The following is a 26,594-nucleotide window of genomic DNA, read 5'->3' as shown; positions in this document are numbered from 1 at the left end:
TCAGATTGGCAAAAGTAGCCTGGATGATGAGTTCACAAGGTAGTTCCTTAGTGTAGTTCTTTTTAGCACCAACAAGAGAGTAGGTTAAAAAAAACTGTAATAAATTAGTCAAACATATAAAAGCTTTGAAATGTTTAGTTCCCAATCTTGACCACTCTGTAACAACATTTCATAATGGCTATTCAATCAAACCTATTCATTTTTATCCATGCTATTAATTCATCTATTTTGCTGCGAATGCTTTGTGCATTCAGATATATGATGCCATATTATATGATATATTATACACAAGATAAATAAACTGGATAAATTAATGGAATGCAGGGTGGGATGTTCCAGACTTGCTTGGCACTGGAATCATCCGGTTCCATCGAAAGTCAATGGGCTTTTGGCTCTGCTGCAGAATCGTCCGCGACAGGTTCCACCACAAAATCCTGGCTTTAAGAGTTGACAAATCCCCTGGACTGATGGTCTGCATCTGAGCATTTTAAATGAGATGGCTACAAAGATAGTGGATGCATTCATTTTCATCTTCCAGAATTTACGAGATGAATCCAAAGACATATACTCATTGGACAGCAATCCCACACCTTAACCCTCAGTTGCGAATCATCACGGCAACCTTTTGACCACATTCCAGAAATAAAAGCCACGACAAAATAACCATTTCATCTCATCTCTAGCCAATAAAACATTCCAAAATCCATATAATTCCAACTAATCACCCCTGTGCATTCTTTATGCCCCTGTCTAGTGGGTACCTTTGCCTGGCCTAGTGCTCCCACTATCTCAGTGACCACAGCATTGCTGGAGGTAGATGGTGATTCACTGATGGAGACTGTAAATGGCCTTGCAGGATGACTTTGGGAAATCCTGGGTCAAGGAGGCTTTGCTTCGGTCTGCACCACCTTGGCAGGACATGAATAGTATAGGCTGACTGACAGGAAACAGCAAAGGCACTGGAGAAGCGGTAATGGTGGCTTCACCGTTGCTGTTATGAGAAGACAACAGATTCACATTCCACTGAGCCACTGAAACTTCCCCACGGTGGCACCTCAGCAGTCTGTTGTAGGACAAAATGTTGGACTGGTGTGAGACCCTGTAACCCCTTTTTATCCTGGTATCCACAGTCATGATGGCAGCAGACTGAGCCTACATGACAATGGCCTCAGTCTGAGTTTCCTTCGCAGCAGTCAGATGTAGGGTAGCTCCTGCTTATGTTGCAATAGAAACTGGGACGTTGGTAAACAGTTGCTGCATCATGGTTGAGTCCTCAAGTATTCTCATGGAGTTGGACAGGACTTCCATTCTGGAAGGAGGGCTTTAAGTTTTGCATGATGCCAAATTGGCGCCTTCCAGCTCCTGGTTGTTTTGTAGTGACCACAGGCTCCCTGGTGGCTTACCAATGTACCAAATATTTCTGTGTGCATGTCCATAAGCTTTTTGCTTTACTGCACTCCATGAAAGTCCTCAGAGTCTTCTGCAGCAGAGGAACGTTTTCCGCCTGTGTCTCTCTTGCACCAAGGTTTCTGGGCTGGATCTCACAAACTTGGTTAGGTTCTCTGGCCTTTTGTACCATATTCCAAAATCCTTCCTGGTTGGTAATGCCTCTTTCATCACCTCCAGTCTCGGCTGTACCAAGAATGCACCTCACCTTTCAGAGGCTTTAAGTAGTGTAGGTTAGCTTTTAACTAGCCTTGCACAGCCTTGGGCCCCCTGCTGAAGTGTGCAATCACTCAGTGCTGAGCTGCATGCCACAATAACAGGTAGCTTTAGGTTTGTGTACTGTCTACATTCATTTGAATGGACACAGTTTAGTCCTGCATTGTGATCCCCATGCCTCATTTCAGTAATATCAGAATTGTCAAGCAGCAAGATCCTACTACTGTTAGATAGTGAAAATTATGTAATTCCTTAGCAATTTCTGTAGTAGACACACCTTTATCAAATAAGGGATACATGGTAATAGCAAAAGCAAAACCAATATTTGCACAACACATTATATAAACTTACAAAGTAGTTGATTTCATGTCTCATTCAATGCTGCTGGAATTGCCTTTTCCATTCAAAAACCACAGTAAAAGTAAAAGCACTGAGATATAAACTGTTAGCATAACTTACTTCTTCTTTTGCCCACATCACCTTTGGATGTTGCAGCTTCATTTAAAAGAACCATTCCCATGGTGATGGCAGCATCTGCAGTTGTTGTCAAGGAAACAAGAGAATTGCACTTCCCATAATGCCTCATAGGTGCATTTTCAAAATAAGTCAGTTGTTTCTCAGTTTTTAAACATTCTCACAAAAAATGCCTGGGTTTTCCTTCAGCAATTATTAGATGTAAATTATGACTGATTTAAAACCCCTTTTAAGCATCAATTTTAAAATGCATAATTCAGAGTGAGGGAAAATAAATCACCAAAATGTGTTAAATAGAAACTTTAAATGTTGACATCAAGAAATGTGAACAATGCAACATGAAATTTCATGCATATAAAGCACATGCATCTGATAAAGATTCTTTAAAGTTACGAAGAACCAATCCTGAAATTAATTATTGAATCATTTTACATTACATTATCACAATAAACACACTACCTTTATTCATACTTTATTTACAATGTACATGTTGATAACATTTTATCATATGAATTCATCATATTTTTTTTTCAATTCTGTCTTTCATTTGCAGGTTTCATTTTCACATGGAGTAGAATTTGCAATAAGATGGATTAAAGCTTTAACGATACCACCTATACAAAGTAGTGGAGTTATGAAGTAAATTGAATGCTGAAATGCATATGGAAATACGTGGTAGCTTTAAAAAAATAAAATTCAGAGCTGCATTCTTGTTTCATTATCATTGGAGGCTTGTTGCACTTCTTTACCAATTCAATTGTACAGAAAATGTGCCCTTCTTGCACAATGAATAGAAACTGCTCAATATTTCTGATCACTTGGGAAGAAAAATAAAATGCCGAGATCAGGCTAATCCTATGACTGCTGTTTTTTTACAACTTACAAAATTATTTTCTAGTATTATAAATCTTAAGAAAAATAACATCTAAAACTTTCAACATTTAATATTACAAGTTAAAGTTCAGGAAATGAAGAAAAGTAGAGAATATTTGGATTATTTTGCTTGAACAGTATAGAAAAAAATATTATTTAAAAATCCTACTACCTAATGCATTTGTATCTTCTCTATTGAATTGAACCATAAAACCCCTACAGTGCAGAAGGAGGCAATTTGGCCCATTGAGTCTGAAAGAGCATCCTACATAGGCCCTTTCCCATAACCAAATAACTCCACATTCCCTGTGCATATTTGAACACAAAGGGGCAATTTACATGGCCAATCCACCTAACCTGTATTTCTTTGAACCGTGGAGGAAACTGGAGCACGCAGAGGAAACCCAGGCAAGACAAGGGAAGAAAGTGCAAACTCCACATAGATAGTCACCCAAGGCTGGAATTGAATCCGGGTCCCTAGCGCAGTGAGGCAGAGTGCTAACCACTGTGCACTGTGCCACCCCCAGCCAGGGAGGCCCAGTGGCCTCTGCACATCCTTTCACTCCTGGCCTAACTTCTGAAACCTTGATTTCCCTTTTTCTGACCCCATAGGTCTTCCCTGCCCTTCCCCTATTTGGGACACCTAACAAAACCTTGGCCTTCAGTTCCCGCGACTTAGGCTCTGGCAGCTCTGTGCAGCGACTTTTCTGGCCACTGCAGCATTGTTGCTGGAGGGACTAGAGAGCTGCCAGTGAATCAGATTGGACAGCAGATCTCAAAAGTGGGACTTCCTCCTGACTGAGAGGTGTACGTCCTGCCTTGTGTCAATACTCATTCGAGCATAAAATGGCAGCGGAACCTTGGATTCAGCCGAACACATGCCATCCTGAAACATAAAAAAAAGTCAGTGGGACTGTTCTTTCCACTCAGTGCTCTTTTCCTATTTTTAAAAGCCTAACTACAATTTAACATATCGCCCGTTCCTGTGCCAGATTTCTGAATAAACTGTTTCAAGTACTAGGACAAAAGTTTTCATTGGTGTCTTGCCTTCGTCAGAGAATTTATTAACTCATCTTAAGATGTCTGCCTCGACAGGCAGCCCTCATGACATTGTCACATGACTACAGTAAGCCAGATGTGTCAATCGGACTGGATACACTTCAAAAAGCTAAACATCCCCTTTTCAAACCGAACAAAGGGTGCAAATATCCCCTCTTTCCTAGCAACCAAAATACACATTTGTCAGGCACAATCCTGTGTGACAGGAGTGAGTTACCCAGGTTACTCACTATACACCCACTGTTCTCATGCATTAACACCTGTTTTCTCCACTAGTTAAACTCATGCATTGCATATATGGGGTGGAATCTTACCATATTTTTCCAAAGTGGCGATTTTGGTAAAGCAGTGAGGATCCTGCCTTCAGCGTCAGTGGAAGAACTCACCAAATATTGAGCTTCATGAACAAAAGTATTTTTCCCACGTGATTCACGTCGCACACGTGGTGACTTCCCTCTACTTGACTCGTCCCGGGAAGACGTAATCTCTGTAATCAGTTGGGAGCTTCTTTTGAACGCTGTCCCAGCACTCCTCACCACTTGTTCAAGTCCAGTCGGGGGGTGGCTGCCAGAAAGACAGCAGCAGGATTTTCAGAGGGAGCCCTCACCAAACTCCTGGGTGGTCTGGAGCAGAGACATGACATCCTCCACTGTAGTCGCACAGATATCCATTAAGCAAGATCACCACCCCTGCCTGGGAGACAGGGTCGTGATAGTGAGTGCAAGATCGCTCTATAAGAGGACGGGGGCAACAGTGCTGGAAGGAGATGAATGGCCTTCTTTGTGCATTCAGGGTAAGTCTTCCTCTTAATGTCTTCCATTGCAACCCTTAACACACCCCTCACATCTCCACGGTGATCTCTTCCCCCCCGCCCCCTCCCCCCCAGGGGTCCCTAGGGACGTCTCCTTATTAAGAGGTTCCATCTCCTTATTAAGGGGGTCCCTTGGGGGAAGGGGTATTCCTATTACGGGGTCTTTTGATGGGTTCTCCCATGTTCAGGTGGGGGTGAGAGGGTGGCCCTCAGGTGAACTTTGGGCAATTGTCTTCCAGAGTTTGGCCCAGAGTGTTGGAGAATTCGGAGGGACAGAAATTAGGGCGCCGGGCCGGCTAAATGAATGCAAATGGGTCATTCAGACATTTGCATTCATTTACATTCTCCCGTCATTCCCCGGCCGTGAACCTCGTTCCTGCTCAGTAAGAAGTCTTACAACACCAGGTTAAAGTCCAACTGGTTTGTTTCGATGTCACTAGCTTTCGGAGCGCTGCTCCTTCCTCAGGTGAATGAAGAGGTATGTTCCAGAAACACATATATAGACAAATTCAAAGATGCCAAACAATGCTTGGAATGTGACCATTCGCAGGTGATTAAATCTTTACAGATCCAGAGATGGGGTGAACCCAGGTTAAAGAGGTGTGAATTGCATCAAGCCAGGACAGTTGGTAGGATTTCGCAGGCCAGATGGTGGGGGATGAATGTAATGCGACATGAATCCCAGGTCCTGGTTGAGGCCGCACTCATGTGTGCGGAACTTGGCTATAAGTTTCTGCTCGGCGATTCTGCGTTCTTGCGCGTCCTGAAGGCCGCCTTGGAGAACGCTTACCCGGAGATCAGAGGCTGAATGCCCTTGACTGCTGAAGTGTTCCCCGACTGGAAGGGAACATTGTTGCACGATGTCCGTTAATTCGTTGTCGCAGCGTCTGCATGGTCTCGCCAATGTACCACGCTTTGGGACATCCTTTCCTGCAGTGTATGAGGTAGACAACGTTGGCCGAGTCGCACGAGTATGTACCGCGTACCTGGTGGGTGGTGTTCTCACGTGTAATAGTGGTATCCATGTCGATGATCTGGCACGTCTTGCAGAGATTGCCATGGCAGGGTTGTGTGGCGTCATGGTCACTGTTCTGAAGACTGGGTAGTTTGCTGCAAACAATGGTTCGTTTGAGGTTGCGCGTTCCTGCTGCCAGTGGGGAGGCCGGATCATCACGCTCGGTTCAGCACCTGCCAACTCCTGATGCCAATCCCAATTTTTCAATTCCCCGTCCCATTGTGAAATGTGCCATCGTCCCATTGGGTAGCGCTTCAGGCATCCCGGGAAGGAAAATTCACCCCCAGATCTTTCACATGTTGATCAACTAACTTTTATTGTTAAGGTACGTGTCACCCAATGATGGTTTTCCTCTTGAACGCTCTCGAACTTTCCTTAAGTTAGAAAACCATACCGGTGAAAGAATGAAAGCAAACAAAAATCTGCCTGATTTAGGGCGCGATCTACCCTAATGGGAACAGAGTCCCATAACGAGCGTGTTTGACAGGGTGTTTCCCGCAGCTCGTGATGGCAAGAAACCCCATGCTATCGAACGGGACTCTGTTCCCATTTGGGTAGATTCTGGGCTGCAGGGGGGAACTCCCCAACGAGGCCGCACTTAATCCCGTTTTCCGTACTGAGGAGCTCCGCTCGCCAGTGCAGAAGGGGATCGGACGCTATTTTCAAATGGTGTCCAGATCTCTTGACCCCCCTGACATGACCCCAAATCCTCCCCAAAGCCCCAACTCACCTGGAAGGGGGTCCTGAGGCCCCTCCGCCTTGCACTTACGTAGAGCACCTGCGGGCCTGATACTCATTGGGGGAAAAATGCCAGTTTGGAACTTTGACTCTGCCAGCCTAGCACCCTGGCAGTGCTACTGCCAGTGCCACCTTGGTGCCAGACTGGCATTGCCAAGGTGCTCAGGTGGCACCCACAGTGCTAGGGTGCCACCCTGCCCAGAGGGCAAGCACCTGGGTGCCTCACTCTAATATACAAATTTGCTAAAAGGTGATCCGCTCACAATGGTTGGTATACACATTGCAACGTCTTGCGAGACCGCGTTAGATCTTGCGAAGCGCGACAAGCCGGGTATATCCCAAAAGAGGGATCTCCTGGCATCTACCGCCTTTTGGGCATAACACGGCTGGTAGATCGTACCCAGAGACTAAAATGAAAAGAATCAAATAAAGTTATTTCCATGATGGTGTTGCACCAAATGCTAATGAACACTTTCTCCAAGGTGAGTTTCAAGTGAAATACTTTATTCCCATGATGGAAGCATTTGAAACCAACTTGAAGAAAAGTGGAATTATATATGACAGTGTTGGTTGACTTAGATACCTTGGCAAAACAGCTGTGTGAAGATGTAAGATGTCTGATGAAAAATGATCCTGAGAATGTTGACGTTAAACTTGTTGGACAAATAAAGCAAGCAAAATAATTCAGATAATAAATAATTATGCCACCAGGACTGTGATGATAGGTCGACTATCATCTGTATATAATATGAATAAATCATCATCAAATGTGCATTATAAATTATATGTTTTACTGTTGTAGTTCTAGCATCCGACTAGCAGGTGGTGCGAGTATGCAGGCACGTTACCCGGAGGCACCATGTGTTCCAGAAGAAGGTGTGAGTATGGAGTTTGTAGCAGTCACATATTCGAGTAGCTCTGTAGTATCTTAGTGTAAGTTAGTGTTAGACCATTATTTCCAACTGTATTAATCTTGGACATTATAGCAATCCCTTAAAGTAGTGTTAGTAATAAACAGTTTTGTTGTAAAACAAAGTCTAATGTCCTTTGTTAACACTACCACATCAAGATTCAACATAAGTATAATCAATGAACATTACAAGGATCTGTATCAAGTCATCATCCAAGGTAAATTTCAGTTGGCTTTCCCTAATCTAGAAGAAATATTGCGGCTCTTTTTGAATCTAATGGTAACAAGCTGCTCAGGAGAAAGGTCATTTTCACGGCTGAAAAACATTATGAATGAACTGTGGGCAAATGTGGACAACAATGCTTCAAGAAAAGCTGTCTGTTCTAAGTACTTTATGCATAGAAAATGATAAACTGCATAACTTATCATTTGAACACATCATCATTGCGACCCAAAAATCACAAAATAAGTTTTTGAAGTTTTGTGCAGGTTGTATTGCTGCTTCCATTTAGTAAGTGGGGACATGTATAATTGCTCGTGTTGCTCCAGATTAAACGTTTTCATACATGCTAATGAAGAAATCTGTAAGTATTTATAATTCAAATAGGCGTATTACAATGTATATGTTTTAGTTAGATTATTTGTTTATTGTTCATTATTGTCTATGTACATATGTAAATGTAAGGTGTTAATATTTCTATTGTTATGGGCCAGGGTTTAGAAGCTCCAAAGTGTATTATGGAGTTCACCTGACCTATATCCTTTTGTTGAATTTGGCTAGGGTGAGCACAAGAGCCTACCCTTCAGGTGTTATTCAACAGTCTTCCCAAACACTTCAATCAAAATAAGCTTTATTCTAAGAACTGAGTTAATATTTGTATAAAAACACAGCAAGAATGTTATCAATTACAAACATAAAAGACACCCCACAGCTACAGTAATCTGTGTATAACACTTAATGAATTCCTCCTCAACTGTTCCAATTCAAAAACAAAATCCCATAAACCCAAAACCCCTTTTCAAGGGCGTGGTCCAGCACTCTGCATTCTCATTTGAATAAGACTGGCTTTCCCTGAGATTCTGACCCAGTCTTTTCACCAGCAGGTTTAAACCCTTCCGAAAAGCAAACTATATCTTTTAAGTTATCAAAATAGTAGCTATAATCAATGTTTTTTTTACTGGAGCAGATATTTAAAATGAAAATAAAGAGATACAGGCCAAAACACTTCTTTCTCCTGTCATAATCCACAGCAGTCAAAACTGAAAGCGAAAGCAAAACAGCTCACAGAGCCACAGCCCATCTCCACCCACACAATTACATTACTGAAGCCATGTGATAAGACAAAACCTTTCTTAACGGTACACTCCCATGACCATTTTCATTGTTCTTTCTGTTTGTATATTACCTTTTTTGGAAATACAATGAGGCCTCTTAAACTGACATAGGTTAAGGCCCCAACATGTCAAAATCTGGTCCTATCCTGTTCCTTTTAATCTTGCATTTTCTTATCTTATGGTTCTTGGCCATTTGCCTAGTTTTCTTAAAAAAATTAAAACCAAATTATACAATCTGACAGCAGCAGACTTCAGTTTTCCCCAGTGAATAAGTATTTCGACACACAACGCAATGAACAATAGCATAGCTGCTTGAAATTGGAATGCTTTATGTTAAACTCAGTCAAACTTCAGTGTTGAAAATCTGAAAAAATATTTAAATAAAGTACACGCCTATAATTACTAAATGAGGTATGCATTCATGATAAAAACTGATCTTCATTTAGCATCCATTTTGTTGTCTATGTCGAGAATAGAAAATGCAGGGAATTACGATCAATGTATGTGACCTTTATCCCTTTCCTATAAAACAATTTAAAAAAAATACTTATTAATAAAATGATGATGAGTACGTATTTGGGTCCAAAATGGCAAGTAAAAAATCACTCTCGCCTTTTTTGTACATATTGTAAATATGATCTTTGCAAAATGATGACTTTTTGTTCCAATTCTATTTGTCTTGCATCAATCAATCAGGTTATGCTTGCACTTTGGATTAATATATCGTAAAACTCATATATGCCTGAATAGGAACAGACAAAATAGTGTTCTAAACATGATACTGTCAAATCTTATGACAAATTGTCCTGCGGGCAGCACAGTAGCACAGTGGTTAGCACAGTTGCTTCACTGCTCCAGGGTCTCAGGTTTGATTCCCACTTGGGTCACTGTCTGTGTGGAGTCTGCACGTTCTCCCCGTGCCTGCGTGGGTTTCCTCCAGGTGCTCCGGTTTCCTCCCACAGTCCAAAGATGTGCAGGTTAGGTGAATTGGCTGTGCTAAATTGCCCTTTGTGTCCAAAAACGGTTAGATGGGGTTACGGGGATAGGGTGGAGGTGTGTGGTTAGGGTGGAGGTATGGGCTTTGGTAGGGTGCTCTTCCCAAAAAATTTCTGTAAATTCTATGACTATAAGGCAGCACAGTGGCTAGCACTGTCGCTTCATGGCGCCAAGGATCTGGGTTCGATTCCGGTCACTGTCCATGTGGAGTTTGCACATTCTCCCCATGTCTGCTTGGATCTTACCCCCACAACCCCAACGATGTGCAGGGTAGGTGGATTGGCCATACTAAATTGCCCCTTAATTTGAAAAAAATGAATTGGATCCTTCAAATTTATTTTTTTAAATTGTCCTTCATTAAATAAACAATTTGGTCAAACTATTATTAAATTCAAAGTTCTTCACTACTCAGCAATTGAAACAGAGAAATAAATTATTTCAAAGAGCATGCTTTCAAATTACCTCCATAAACTGCAGTAAAAATGGATTTGCTATATCTAAACTTGTCATTGTTACTTCAATGTTTTCTGATTGACTGCTGATCATTATTTCTGAAGGTTTTACTCACCCCAATCGAGAAACAATTATTTTTTCACTAAGAATTTGACAGGGTCGATCAACAGCATACTTGTACACATAAAGGTGAGCAAGGCCTTCCTGTAAAATAGAATGCAGGATATCCAATGCACCTGTAATTTATAAAGAACTTGATGTGTTAGGCAGGTCGGTTCGGTGTGGACTGCACTTGATGCAGCGATGCGAGAAACAGACCTCCAACACTGTAGAAGATCCAACACGGTTTTAATGAACGATAGAACTAACATACATATTTAACTGTGGGTCGACACTATACTGAACTGACTGGAGCCTGACCAGACTTACTAGCTACCGCATGGTGTTTGCACTGTGCTAGCTCGTGGACTCTGACTGTCTCAGTGGTTGGGTCCAGAGAGCGGGAAACTTAGTGCCCTCTGGCTTTATAGTGGTGGTGTCCTGTCTGGTGATTGGCTGCACTGTGCTGTGTGCTTACTGGTCATCCTGTGTGTCACTTCATTATATATATGCGTGGATATTATGACATCTCCCCTTCAAAATTTTTTTTAAATAAAATAAATACCAAGGTGTGGATGCTTATAAATATATACATATATATATATGTGCCTGACTTTATACAGAAAGATGTCTAAACGAACGTATATACATAGGAAGGTTGCGATAGTGCAGATACATGGCAAACAAATCGGACAGAGGTCCGATTGGTGAAGTCACAAAAATGTACAAAAGCTCAGTCTACAGATTTATTCTTTGTGGTGGGCGACGAATTCTTGTTGATCGCTGCAGAGGCGGATTAGGAGCCGCCTGCGCTTGGAGAGGCAGGATCGCTGGCATCGCGGTGGGCGCGTGGACCTGCAGGATTGCTGGTAGATCAGTGGCCTCGTGGTCGGGTACATCCGGAAGAGGCATCGTAGGCGGCGGGGCACACCGGTCAGGTAGCTGGCGTGGAACTCTTCGCAGTGCCCGTCTGTTGAGCCGTAGCAGGGAGCCATCAGACATGCGGACAAGGAATGATCTTGGGGCCACTTGTTTGAGCACAACAGCTGTGGCTGACCAGCCGCCCTCAGGCAACTGCACGTGAACATGATAAGTTGGCGCCAGCTCAGGCAGATCCGTGGCATGGGCATCGTATGTGGCCTTCTGTTCGGCCCATGACTGCTGCATTTTCTGTAGGACTGGGAAGTGGTCAAGGTCGGGAACTTGGATGGCTGGAACTGTGGTCCTCAGAGTGCGATTCATGAGCATCTGGGCTGGAGACAATCCAGTGGACAGTGGGTTGCCCTGTATGCCAGCATCGCCAGGTTAAAATCGGAGCCTGAAACTGCAGCTTTGCACAGCAGCCGCTTTACAATGTGGACCCCTTTTTCGGCCATCCCATTTAACTGAGGGTAGTGGGGACTGGAGGTAACGTGACGGAAGTTGTAGGACTGTGCGAAGTCAGACCATTCCTGGCTGTAAAAGCAAGGACCGTTGTCGCTCATTACCGTGAGCGGTATCCCATGCCTGGCAAACGTTTCTTTGCAGGCTTTGATTACTGCGCCTTAGACGCGAGGTCGCACAGTTTCACTACTTCTGGGTAACTGGAGAAGTAGTCGACCAGGAGTACGTAGTCTCGCCCTTGGCATGGAAAAGGTCTACACCGACTTTGGACCTCCTGCAATGTTTCTTTGGGTTGAGCTGGCTGAAACTTCTGACAGGTAGGGCAATTGAGGACTGTGTCAAACAAAGAACAAAGAACAAAGAAATGTACAGCACAGGAACAGGCCCTTCGGCCCTCCAAGCCCGTGCCGACCATACTGCCCGACTAAGCTACAATCTTCTACACTTCCTGGGTCCGTATCCTTCTATTCCCATCCTATTCATATATTTGTCAAGATGCCCCTTAAATGTCCCTATCGTACCTGCCTCCACTACCTCCTCCGGTAGTGAGTTCCAGGCACCCACTACCCTCTGCGTAAAAAACTTGCCTCGTACATCTACTCTAAACTTTGCCCCTCTCACCTTAAACCTATGCCCCCTAGTAATTGACCCCTCTACCCTGGGGAAAAGCCTCTGACTATCCACTCTGTCTATGCCCCTCATAATTTTGTATACCTCTATCAGGTCGCCCCTCAACCTCCTTCGTTCCAGTGAGAACAAACAGAGTTTATTCAATCGCTCCTCATAGCTTATGCCCTCCATACCAGGCAACATTCTGGTAAATCTCTTCTGCACCCTCTCTAAAGCCTCCACATCCTTCTGGTAGTGTGGCGACCAGAATTGAACACTATACTCCAAATGTGGCCTAACTAAGGTTCTATACAGCTGCAACATGACTTGCCAATTCTTATACTCAATGCCTCGGCCAATGAAGGCAAGCATGCCGTATGCCTTCTTGACTACCTTCTCCACCTGTGTAGCCCCTTTCAGTGATCTGTGGACCTGTACTCCTAGATGTCGGCAATGTCCTGGCTGATGCCCGGCCAATAGACCGCCTCCCGAGCTCTGCGTCGGCATTTCTTGACCCCAAGGTGACCCTCATGGAGTTGGCCCAGCACCATAGCACGCATACTCTGAGGAATTACGATCCTGTCGCGTTTCAGAAGGATTCCCTCCACCATCGTCAGGTCGTCTCTTACGTTATAGAACTGGGGACATTGTCCCTTCTGCCAGCCATTGCTGAGGTGCTGCATCCTGCGCTGCAGCAGAGGATCCTTGGCGGTCTCCTCACGAATTTGGACCACCCGTTCGTCGGAGGCCGGAAGGTTCGAGGCACACAACTGCACTTGGGCTTCTATGTGGCAGATGAAGTCACTTTGTTCATGCGGCGTGGTAATGGACCTGGACAGGGCATCTGCAACGATCAGCTCTTTACGTGGCGTGTAGACCAGTTCGAAGTTGTAGCGGCGTAGCTTCAGAAGAATACGCTGTAACCGAGGTGTCATGTCGTTTAAATCCTTCTGGATTCTGTGGACTAGAGGCCTGAAGTCCATCACTACCGTGAATTTCGGCAGGCCATAAACATAGTCGTGGAACTTGACTATCCCTGTTAGGAGGCCCAGACACTCCTTCTCAATCTGAGCATACCGTTGCTCAGTGGACGTCATGGCCCTGAAGGCATACGCCATTGGAGCCCAGGACGCAGAGTCATCCCGCTGAAGTAGCACCGCCCCAATGCCGTCCTGGCTTGCATCAGTTGACATCTTGGTTTCCTTGGTTGGGTCGAAGAACGCTAGGACCAGGGCTGTCATGAATTTTGCTTCCAGCTTGCGCCATTCCTCTTCATGCGTGGGCAGCCACTGGAATTCCGTTGACGTTTTGACGAGATGGCGGAGGGCCGTGGTGTGGATGCCATATTCGGAATGAATTTCCCGAGGATGTTGACCATTCCGAGAAAGCGGAGGACCGCCTTTTTGTCGTCCGGGGTCTTCATGGTGTTGATCGCCGCCGAGACCTTGTCGGCGTCTGGCCGTACGCCCTGCTGCAAGATGTGGTCACCTAGGAATTTGATCTCCGATTGACCAAATGAGCACTTGGCCTTGTTGAGCTGAAGACCATGTTCATGGATTCTTTGGAATACCTTCTTGAGGCGAGCGATGTGTTCCTGGGGCGTTGTGAACCAGATAATGACATCGTCAACGTACACTCGCACCCCCTCGATGTCCTCCATCATCAGTTCCATGATGCGATTAAATACTTTGGAGGCAGATATAATGCCAAAAAGCATCCGGTTGCAGAAGTAACGATCAAACGGGGTGTTGAACGTGCACAACTTGCGACTGGACACGTCCAGTTGTATTTGCCAAAAGCCCTTGGAGGCGTCAAGCTTAGTAAAGAATTTGGCATGAGCCATCTCACTGGTCAACTCTTCTCGTTTTGGTATCGGGTAATGCTCTCTCATGATGTTTCGGTTTAGATCCTTAGGGTCAATGCAACTGCGAAGCTCCCCTGACGGCTTCTTGACGCAGACCATGGAGCTGACCCAGTCTGTGGGCTCTGTAACCTTTGATATGATGCCCTGGTCTTGGACATCCTGTAATTGCTTCTTCAGATGATCCTTGAGGGGCGCCGGCACCCGGCGAGGTGCATGAATTACAGGGGTGGCGTTCGGCTTGAGCAGGATTTTGTATCGGAATGGGAGCGTGCCCATTCCGTCGAACATGCTGTGGTACTGCGTGATAAGACCATAAGACATAGGAGCGGAAGTAAGGCCATTCGGCCCATCGAGTCCACTCCACCATTCAATCATGGCTGATTTCAACTCCATTTACCCGCTCTCTCTCCATAGCCCTTAATTCCTCGAGAAATCAAGAATTTATCAACTTCTGTCTTAAAGACACTCAACGTCCTGGCCTCCACCGCCCTCTGTGTCAATGAATTCCACAGACCCACCACTCTCTGGCTGAAGGAATTTCTTCTCATCTCTGTTCTAAAGTGACTCCCTTTTATTCTAAGGCTGTGCCCCCGGGTCCTAGTCTCCCCTGCTAATGGAAACAACTTCCCTACATCCACCCTATCTAAGCCATTCATTATCTTGTAAGTTTCTATTAGATCTCCCCTCAACCTCCTAAACTCCAAAGAATATAATCCCAGGATCCTCAGACGTTCATCGTATGTTAGGCCTACCATTCCTGGGATCATCCGTGTGAATCTCCGCTGGACCCGCTCCAGTGCCAGTATGTCCTTCCTGAGGTGTGGGGCCCAAAATTGCTCACAGTATTCTAAATGGGGCCTAACTAATGCTTTATAAAGCTTCAGAAGTACATCCCTGCTTTTATATTCCAAGCCTCTTGAGATGAATGACAACATTGCATTTGCTTTCTTAATTACGGACTCAACCTGCAAGTTTACCTTTAGAGAATCCTGGACTAGGACTCCCAAGTCCCTTTGCACTTCAGCATTATGAATTTTGTCACCGTTTAGAAAATAGTCCATGCCTCTATTCTTTTTTCCAAAGTGCAAGACCTCGCACTTGCCCACGTTGAATTTCATCAGCCATTTCTTGGACCACTCTCCTAAACTGTCTAAATCTTTCTGCAGCCTCCCCACCTCCTCCATACTACCTGCCCCTCCACCTATCTTTGTATCATCGGCAAACTTAGCCAGAATGCCTCCAGTCCCGTCATCTAGATCGTTAATATATAAAGAGAACAGCTGTGGCCCCAACACTGAACCCTGCGGGACACCACTCGTCACCGGTTGCCATTCCGAAAAAGAACCTTTTATCCCAACTCTCTGCCTTCTGCCTGACAGCCAATCGTTAATCCATGTTAGTACCTTGCCTCAAATACCATGGGCCCTTATTTTACTCAGCAGTCTCCCGTGAGGCACCTTATCAAAGGCCTTTTGGAAGTCAAGATAGATAACATCCATTGGCTCTCCTTGGTCTAACCTATTTGTTATCTCTTCAAAGAACTCTAACAGGTTTGTCAGGCACGACCTCCCCTTACTAAATCCATGCTGACTTGTCCTAATCTGACCCTGCACTTCCAAGAATTTAGAAATCTCATCCCTAACAATGGATTCTAGAATCTTGCCAACAACCGAGGTTAGGCTAATTGGCCTATAATTTTCCATCTTTTTCCTTGTTCCCTTCTTGAACAGGGGGGTTACAACAGCGATTTTCCAATCCTCTGGGACTTTCCCTGACTCCAGTGACTTTTGAAAGATCATAACTAACGCCTCCACTATTTATTCAGCTATCTCCTTTAGAACTCTAGGATGTAGTCCATCTGGGCCCGGAGATTTATCAATTTTTAGACCTCTTAGTTTCTCTAGCACTTTCTCCTTTGCGATGGCTACCATATTCAACTCTGCCCCCTGACTCTCCGGAATTGGTGGGATATTACTCATGTCTTCTACTGTGAAGACTGACGCAAAGTACTTATTTAGTTCCTCAGCTATTTCCTTGTCTCCCATCACAAAATTACCAGCGTCATTTTGGAGCGGCCCAATATCAACTTTTGCCTCCCGTTTGTTTTTAATGTATTTAAAGAAACTTTTACTATCATTCCTAATGTTACTGGCTAGCCTACCTTCATATTTGATCCTCTCTTTCCTTATTTCTCTCTTTGTTATCCTCTGTTTGTTTTTGTAGCCTTCCCAATCTTCTGACTTCCCACTACTCTTTGCCACATTATAGGCTTTCTCTTTTGCTTTGATGCATTCCCTAACTTCCTTTGTCAGCCATGGCTGCCTAATCCCCTCTCTGATAACCTTTCTTTTCTTTGGGATGAACCTCTGTACTGTGTCCTCAATTACACCCAGAAACTCCTGCCATTGCTGTTCTACTGTCTTTCCCACTAGGCTCTGCTCCCAGTCGATTTTCGTCAGTTCCTCCCTCATGCCCCTGTAGTTACCTTTATTTAACTGTAACACCTTTACATCTGATTCTACCTTCTTTCTTTCAAATTGGAGATTGAATTCTACCATATTATGATCACTGCCTCATAAGTGCTCCCTTACTTTAAGATCTTTAATCAAGTCTGGCTCATTACATAACACGAAGTCCAGAATGGCCTGTTCCCTCGTGGGCTCCATCACAAGCTGTTCCAAAAAGCCCTCCTGTAAACATTCAATGAATTCCCTTTCCTTGGGTCCACTGGCAGCATTATTTACCCAGTCCACCTGCATATTGAAGTCCCCCATGATCACTGTGACCTTGCCTTTCTGACATGCACTTTCTATTTTGTGGTGCATTTTGTGCCCCCGGTCCTGGCCACTGTTAGGAGGCCTGTACATAACTCCCATTATGTTTTTTTTGCCTTTGTGGTTCCTCAACTCTACCCACACAGACTCCACATCATCTGACCCTATGTCATTTAGTGCTATTGATTTAATTTCATTCCTAATTAACAAGGCAACCCCGCCCCCTCTGCCCACCTCCCTGTCTTTTCGATAGGTTGTGAATCCCTGGATGTTTAAATGCCAGTCCTGAACCCCCTGCAACCATGTCTCTGTGATGCCTACCACATCATACCTGCCAGTCACAATCTGGGCCACAAGCTCATCTACCTTGTTCCGTACACTGCGCGCATTTAAATATAGCACCTTTAATTCTCTATTGACCGTCCCTTTTTGTTTTCTTAGTGTGGTGGACCTTGGTTTACTGAGCCTTTCCATACACTGTGTCATATTTTGTGGGATGGAGACTATCGTAACCTCTCCTGAGTTTTGTCTTTTCGTGCTTTTTTGTATACCTAAGCAGCTACACTTCCCACTGATTACTTCACCTCTTGGTTCCCTGACTTTCCCTTCCCCCACAATCTTTAGTTTAAAGTCCTATTGACCACCCTATTTATTCTTTTCGCCAGGACACTGGTCCCAGCTCGGTTCAGGTGGAGACCATGATGATGATGTCATCTATGTCGGCTTGCAAGTTTCCATCGAGCGAGGCTGTCGCCGGTGATGATGACATGGTGTGGACGCGTTGAACAAGGTTCAGGAGCTTGCAGGCACGAGCACCGAGCAGAGATGCTCTGTCAGGCCTGACGATTTCAAACTGAAGCGTCGCCTTGATCGCCTTATTGGATACCCCCAGTTGACACGAGCCACTGGCAGCTATGGCGCTGCCATTGTAGTCAAGGAGCTGGCAGGCCGGTGGAAGAATGCTTGGTTTCGCGCGGATGGTGTCGAGGTCGGATTTCGAGATGAGGTTCGCCGATGAGCCGGTGTCCAGTTTGAACCGGATGCGGGCCTTGTCCACTGTGAGGACAGCAGACCACTCGTCGTCGGGATCCACACTGAGGATCGCGAGGCGGAAGGCAGCGTATGTGTAGTTATGATGCCCATCCGGTATGGGGACTTGAGGCACTCAGCATCAGGGTCCGTAGGGCTGTTGGGATCGTAATCTGGCATGCCTTGTTGTATTGAGCGGACACTTCTGCGCCGCAGCTGGGATCGCTGGCTGCTGAGCGGTGGAGCAGATGTGCAAAGGGCTGCGTAGTGGCCAGGCTTGCCGCACTGTAGACACCGGCATCCTTTTGCCAGACATTGTCGTTTAAAGTGGGCGGAGCCGCAATTCGGACACGTCATGACGCCAACGTCAGCGCGTTCCGTGCACCATCGCGCATGCGCAGCGCGGTTGGTCGACGTACGCACCTGCGCAGTCGGGTTGTCGGGCTCATCGTCCACTCGGTCATGGCGCGCATGCGCATGGACCCGGGAAAAGCGCGCGAAACAGCCACTCTCTCCCTGATGCTCAGGCCCTGCATTTGTGCAATGGCCTGCACCCGTTGCGCCTCGTGGGAGGCCAGATTCGCAGTTTCTGCTGCCCTGATGTGAGAGTAACGATTCTTAGCATGCTCATGGACAACGCACGTCTCGATAGCGACAGAGAGGGTCAACTGTTTGACTTTCAGGAGCTGCTGCCGAAGGGAGTCGGAGTGGACCCCGAAAACGATCTGATTCCGGATCATGGAATCAGCCGTCGAGTCATAGTTACATGACTGTGCTAGGATGCGGAGATGGGTGACGAAGGACTGAAAAGGTTCATCCTTACCCTGAAGCCTCTGCTGGAAAACGTACCATTCAAAGCGCTCATTCACCTCAATGTCGCAGTGGCTGTCAAACTTCAGCAGGACTGTTTTGAATTTTGTTTTGTCTTAGCCGTCAGCGAACGTGAGGGAATTGTAGATGTGGATGGCGTGGTCCCCTGCGGTGGAGAGAAATAGCACGGTCTTCCTGGCATCCGATGCTGATTCGAGGTCGGAGGCCTCGATGTACCAGAGGAACTTTTGCTTGAAGAGCTTCTAATTTGCGCCGAGGTTGCCGGAGCTGCGGAGGAGGCTGGATGTTTTCCATGTCAGTGGATGGCTGCTTGCTGGTCAATGCTGATTCACTCGAGGTAGGTCCTTCAATTTTCAGTATCACTCTGTGGTACCAGATGTGTTAGGCAGGTCGGTTCGGTGTGGACTGCACTTGATGCAGCAACGCGAGAAACAGACCTCCAACACTGTAGAAGATCCAACACGGTTTTATTGAAAGATAGAACTGACATACATATTTAACTGTGGGTTGACACTATACTGAACTGACTGGAGACCTTGTACTAGCCTGACCAGACTTACTAGCTACCGCTTGGTGTTTGCACTGTGCTAGCTCGTGGGCTCTGACTGTCTCAGTGGCTGGGTCCAGAGAGAGCGGGAAACCTAGTGCCCTCTGGCTTTATAGTGGTGGTGACCTGTCTGGTGATTGGCTGCACTGTGCTGTGTGCTTACTGGTCATCCTGTGTGTCAGTCACTGCCTGTCTGCACTTCATTATACACATGCGTGGATATTATGACAGAACTCTCACCATGAATGGGCTGTAATGTACTTAAAAAATTCTACTTTTTCCAGTGGCATGGGGCTCAAGGTCTTAGGTTGCAGGGAGATATAAATCAGTTGGTCAGATAGGCAGAGCAGTGGCAGATGGAATTTAACCCTGAAAAGTGTGAGATGATGCATTTTGGAAGGAGTAGCACAAGGGAGTACTCAATGAATGACAAGGCACTACAAAGCTCAAACAAATGGAGAGATCTTGGGGTGCTTGTTCACAGATCCCTGAAGGCGGCAGGACAGATTAATAGGGTAGTTAAGAAGGACACTTGACTTTATCAGTCGTGGCATAGATTACAAGAGCAGGGAGGTTAAGTTGGAGCAGTATGAAACTCTGGTTAGACCACAGCTGGGTACTGTGTGCAGTTCTGGTTGCCTCACTATAGGAAGAATGTGATTGACTGGAGAGGGTGCGGAGGTGATTCATCAAGATGAAACCTGGGATCGAGCATTTGAGCTCTGAATAGTGGCTGGGTAAGCTTCGGCTGTTTTCCTTAGAGCAGTGAAGACTGAGTGGGGACCTGATTGAGGTGTATAGGATTATGACATTTATGGACAGGGTAGAGAGAAAGCAGCCGTTCTCCTTCGTTGAAGGGGCAATAACAAAGGCATAATTTTAAGGAGGTTTAAAGGGGATTTGAGGAAAAAAAACTTTTACCTAGAGGGTGGTGGGAGTCTGGAATGCACTGTCTGGGAGGGTAGTAGAGGCAGGAATACCTCACAACTTTTAAAAAGCATGTGGATGACACACTTGAAATGTCTTAACATTCAAGGCTATGGGCCAAAGTACTGGAAAGTGGGATTAGTGTAGATTTAGTGTAATTTTTTCAACGCAGACTTAATGGGCTGAAGGGCCTCTTCCGTGCTGTATGACTGTGAATCAATAATTGCTATTCTTGCTTTACTAAAGGCAGCAAAGTTTGAACAGAAACATTATCAGCCATTGTATTCATTGTTCTTGGCCGGGACCTGTAACACAGCACCCCCTCTCTCCAATCTCCAAGCAGCTTGTGGTGCCTCCATGCTGTGGAAACATCCCGCAATGAAAATAGGATTCCACCCATAACCAAAAACAGTGGAACCACTTATGCCAGAATAAGCTCTAAACTTACTCAAACAAATTTGTCCAAAGCTTCTCTGTGGCTACAAGTGATTAAATCAGTTAGTAGATGATTCCATACGAATTAAGGAGATCTCAGTCTGTCTGATTTAGCCAAAGCTGTGGTGGGAGTGCTACCATTTGCTTCAATACCCTAAGTTAGGGAAGAGGAATTTGCCTATGGTGTCTGCTGCTAAATGCGGGCCTTCATGATTCTGTTTGCTGAATTAAGACAAGCTTGGATTTGCGTGTGATACCTTCCACAATGAAATAGTTCACGTACATCCACTAACATGAAGAATGGCAGTTGGTTAAAGTGGCAGGGTATTTGTTGTAGCTCAGCAAAGAATCAATGGCTTCATAACAAATATTTGCATTCATATAGTATTCCTCACATCGGAAAGATGTACTATACACATTTGAGATTGAAATGCACACAAAGCAGGTGCAAAATAAATAGGTAGCAGAGGAGTTAAGTGGCAAATTGAAGGATCAATTGAAAATAAAAGTTTTCATTTTGCTTTTGAAGGCAAAATGGCCCATTCTTCAACCAACCCAACTCTTGGTCCACATCCCACGCCAAATTCTCATGGAGCCCTTTTACCTCCACACTTCCCACTGTTTAAGGCCCTAAACACTCCTTTCAGGTGATTCAGTGATTTCCCTGTATTCCTCTCAATTTAATAAATTGTATTCCCTTCTCACAGTACAATCTGCTCTAATTGGTGAGACCAAATACAGATTGAATGGTTACTTTGTAGAATATCTCTGTTCAGTCCACCAGTATTATCCCAAGCTTCTGGACACTTGTCATTTTAACTCTTTACCCCATTCCCACTCTGATCTACACTGTTCAAATGAAGCTCAACACAAACTCAAAGAATAGCACTGCAGTGAACATTGAGCTCAACATTTTCAGATTGTTTTTTTGAATTTAGAGTACCCAATTAATTTTTTTTCCCAATTAAGGGGCAATTTAGCGTGGCCAATCCACCTAACCTGCACATCTTTGGGCTGTGGAGTGAAACCCACGCAAACACGAGGAGAATGTGCAAACTTCACACGGACAGTAACCCAGAGCCGGGATCGAACCTGGGACCTCGGCACTGTGAGGCCGCAGTGCGAACCCACTGCGCCACCGTGCTGCCCAACATTTTCAGATCTTAACCATTGGTCTCATTTTTTCAGACAGCAGCTGCTGATGATTCTGCTTTTGACATTTTTCAGCTCCATGATCTATCTTTTATTTCTTACTTGATTAATTACCGCTCCTTTTTGCTTTTCAGCATCATTCCTTTCATCAATTAATTTCTTGCACTGTACATACCTTCTTTTTTGCAATTTGCCCCTTCCTTTTCCTGGGCGGGATTCTCCGAACCCCTGCCAGGTCGGAGAATCCCCGGGAGGCGGCGTGAATCCCACCCCACCGCTCCGACGCCGGCTGCCGTATTCTCCAGCGCCGGTTTTCGGGCAGGGGCGGGGATCACGCCACGCCAGTCGGGAGCCGTTGGCAATTCTCTGGGCCCCGATGAGCTGAGTGGCCGTCGGTTTCTGGCCAGTCCTGCCGGCGTGGATTGGACATGATCCCACACAGCAGCTATGTTGGTTGGTGCGGTCCTCGGGGGCACGCGGGGGGGGGGGGGGGGGGGGTGCCCCCCACAGTGGCCTGGCCCGAAATCGGGGCCCACAAATCTGCGGGTGGGCCTGTGCCATGGGGGCACTTTTCCTTCCGCGCCGGCCCCGCGGAGAGGATACCCCCCTTTGCACATGCGGCAGAATATGCCGGTCGGTCTGCGCATGCGCTAAACCACGCCGGCGGTTCTGCGCATGCGCTAACTCACGCATTCCCTCCGCCGCTGGCTGGTAAGTGCGGTGAATTCCCCGACGCCAGAGTGGTTTGCGGCGTTTTTTATGCCGGCGTCGGGCCATCGCGCCATGTGTCTCTTCACAGCCTGTTATATCGCCAATTTTTTCCAGTTCAAAAGTTATTGACCTGAAATGTTAACTCTAGTCCTTTCTCCACAAATGTTGCCTGACCTGCTGAACATTTCCAGCATTTTCAGTTTTTATTTCAGATTCCCAGTGTCTGCAGTACTTTGCTTTGCAAAATAATCTAGAAATTGATTCAGGCAGGGACAGAAAGCCAGTGGAGCTTAGGAAAAACCAGGATAATGGAACATGGTAAGGACTGAATTGCATTAGTGGAAAATTAAATTGATTAGGTTAGCTATCTGGAAAATTGTCTGCAGTTACTGCAGTCAAATTACACAGAATGTCCTAATATCTTGAATGAGGCAGTAAAGGCCCCAGCTATTCACAATACATTTCACTGATTTGGATGAGGGAATTAAATGGAGTACTTCCAAGTTTGCTGACGACACAAAACTCGGTGGAACTGTGAGTGATGAGGAGGAAGCAAAGAGGCTTCAAGGCAATTTAGACAAGATGAGTGAATGGGCAAATACATGGCAGATTCAGTATAATGTGGGTAAGTGTGAAATTATCCATTATGGTCGGAAAAACAATAGCATAAAATTATATAAATTGTGTTACATTTGGACATGTTGATGTACAAAGGGACCTGGGTACCCTTGGACACCATTAACTGAAAGCATGTATGCAGATGCATAAAGCAATTAGGAAGGCAAAAGGTATGTTAGCCTTCACTGCAAGAGTATTTCAGTACAGGAGCAAGGATGTCTTGCACCTGTACAAGACCTTGGTGAGACCACACTTGGAGTATTGTGTGCAGTTTTGGTCTCTTTAGCTTCGAAAATATCTAATCACCATAGAGGAAGTGCAGCGAAGGTTCACCAGACTGATTCCTAGGATGGCAAGATTGTTGGGCTTGTACTCACCAGAGTTTAGAAGAGGGAATCTCGCAGAAACATATAAAATTCTGATGGGACTGGACAGGCTCATTCAGGAGAAATGCTCCCAATGTTGGGGACGTCCAAAAATAGGGGTCACAACCTAAGAATAAGGGATAGGCCATTCAGGACTGAGATGAGGAAATACTCTTCTCTCAGATAGTTGTGAACTTGGGAATTCTCTACCACAGAAAGCTGTTGGGGCCAGTTCATTGGATATGTTCAAGAGGCAGCTGGACGTGGTCCTTGCGGCTAAAGGGATCAAGGGGTATGGAGAGAAAGCGGGAGTGGGTTACTGAATTTGCATGATCAGCCATGATCATATTGAATGGTGGTGCGGGCTCGAAGGGCCAGATGGCCTACTCCTGCACCTGTTTTCTATGTTTCCACACTGTATGAGGAGAGATTTGTGAGATGATATGCATACAGCAATTCTGTACATAATATTAGACACAACCTCCAACCACCAGGTGGCGGTGTAAACCTACCACGTGATTCTGTGTCTGAGGAGTTGGGAGTAAGTCGCGTTGGTGGATAGATGTATTTTGCAGTAGTTCTATAATAGTTAGTGTTCATAGTTTGTTATTTATTTATTCTAGTTATCTTTACCACACAGTTGTTTCATAATAAATTATTTAAACTAGATGTTCTGTAGTGCATCATTCATATCGGCCAGCCTACAGAACATGACAATTCGGTCAACTGGCCTGTGCTTTCTGGAGTTCAGAAGAATGAGAGGCAATCCCATTGAAATATATAAAATTCTGACAAGATTGGACAGACTGATGCAGCAATCTTTTTTCCCCTGGCTTTGGAACATGGGGGTGGTGGTGGTGGGGGGGGGGGGGGTGGGGGGAGAAGGTGCATGGTATCATGATCTCAGAGGTTGGTGAACCTGAGGAATTCTCTACCACATAGGTTATGGAGGCCAAGTCACTGAATGTATTTAAGAAAAAAGTATATAGATTTCTAGATACTAAAGGCATCAAGGGTAATGGGAGCATAGCATTGAGACAGGTTGATAACCATGATCACATTGAAGGACAAATAGCATGTCTCGCTTGTTAGTCTCTAGCTGCTGTTGAGTAAAGAGTCAAGAGATCTGCTTCTTTTCCCAAACACGTTTATTTTTCCTAGAACACACTCAGCACCAAATTCTATCATCACATCACATGCCCCAAAGGTCACCTGGAGCCTCTTTACTTTTCAGTGCCAATTACTGGATTAATAATAATAATAATAATAATAATAATAATAATAATAATAATAATAATAATAATAATAATAATAATAATCGCTTATTGTCACAAGTAGGCTTCAATGAAGATACTGTGAAAAGCCCCTAGTCGCCACATTCCGGCACCTGTTCGGGGAGGCTGGAACGGGACTTAAACCCGCGCTGCTGGTCTTGTTCTGCATTACAAGCCAGCTGTATTAGCCCACTGTGCTAAACCAGCCCCTTAGATGAGACATCTAATTGGAATGTTTCTTAACCCATTCCTTAACAGTCTCCCCTTCCTTAGAGAAAAACATAATTTGGTGAAAACAAAATTTCAAGACACTCAAAAACACACGCAATTTCCCCCACTTTTTTTTTTGAAAGGAAAAAAAAGTCACAGAAGCAGGCGCCCTTCATTAACTATATCTAAATGTTTCTGTGAACTAACCCCTCTTTTCGTTAAACAGTGGGACAATCGATAGCTACTGTCGACCCATCTAATTTTTGCTATCTCCCCTCTGTCCAACATCTGCTACAAACTTGCGATTCTATCCTTAGCCTTTTCTCATTGACACTTTTTGTAGAGTGCACATTTTCCCACAGGGATTTATTGTCAATGTGATACTCAATGGGTATGTTACCCAAATCCCCTCATCCCAAAATGTCTGTCAATATCTGAGATATATAAAAGGCCATATCCACCGCCTCTACAAGGCTTAAAGTCTCAGTAGCCAAAGTGCTTTTGTCCACTCTCTTTAATTTCTTTGTTTCCCACACAAGAGGGCAACATTTACCATTGTTCCCCAAAAGAAAAATTATAAAGCCTCCTGCGCTTGAAACCACATCATAAATTTGCATCACTATAAACTATGTGTTTCAAGTGCCTAAGATCACCTAAAACCGGGAACCTCAAAACACACTCCTGCATTTTTAGTTTGACCAATGATTTATTTGCCCTTGTTATGTCTTCCACTTTAGGATCATTCATTTTTGTACTCAACTCTAAGACATTAAAACTAACGTCTGGTCTAGTCTGTCTACCTAACCAATTCAGTTGCCCAATTAAACTTCGCAGTTGCTTTTTCCATCCTTGAAACCACTGTGTTTTTTTGTGAAACCCGACTACGACTAATTGCTATTGGGCTGATGCTCTCCAAAAAGGATTGTTGACGTAAAGTTGCCCCGAACTTAGTCTGTCTGATTTCCAGTCCAATATATTTAAATGTATCGGAAGACTGACTTCCAACCCTGAATTCTTTTCTCAACCCAGAGATTACAATAGCTTCGAAATCACTAGTCCCACCCTACCAAATATCATCAATACGCATCATAAAGATCACAGAAAGATGTCCCTATGGTGCCAGTAAAACATTGCTAGATCTGCTTTCAACTGGCAACAGCCTAACTGTAACAAAACTGACCTTACCAAAATATACCAGACTCGAGACGCATCATTTAATCCATACACACATTTGTTCAACTTCCAGAGTACCCCTTCTGTATTAGCTGCCTCTTTAGGAGGATGGAGAAAAATGTCTCTCTGAAGCTGATTTGCATTCCCATGCTTTTGTGGCTAATAGAACCAAGATGATCTTTAAAATAACCTTTCCTGCCGTGGATCAATCTCCCCTTAAATCCTGATCTTCTAAGTTTTGTTCAAATCCCCTTGCCACAAGCCTGT

General features: G+C 45.0%; 1 protein-coding gene across 4 annotated transcripts in view; it reads right to left on the bottom strand.

Annotated features, from left to right (window-relative positions):
* The window catches only part of tusc3 (tumor suppressor candidate 3), a 650,472-nt gene that overhangs the window by 156,348 nt on the left and 467,530 nt on the right, over positions 1-26,594 (bottom strand). For all 4 annotated transcript variants that reach the window (XM_072496838.1, XM_072496839.1, XM_072496836.1 and 1 more), the window contains one exon: positions 2,122-2,196. In XM_072496838.1, coding sequence (XP_072352939.1) covers positions 2,122-2,196 — 75 coding nt within the window. The remainder of the gene's footprint in view (positions 1-2,121; positions 2,197-26,594) is intronic.

This window comes from Scyliorhinus torazame, chromosome 3 (genome assembly GCF_047496885.1).
Source record: "Scyliorhinus torazame isolate Kashiwa2021f chromosome 3, sScyTor2.1, whole genome shotgun sequence".
NCBI lineage: Eukaryota > Metazoa > Chordata > Chondrichthyes > Carcharhiniformes > Scyliorhinidae > Scyliorhinus > Scyliorhinus torazame.
The sequence above is the reverse complement of the archived record's forward strand: the minus strand, read 5'-3'. Positions and strand labels throughout refer to the sequence as shown.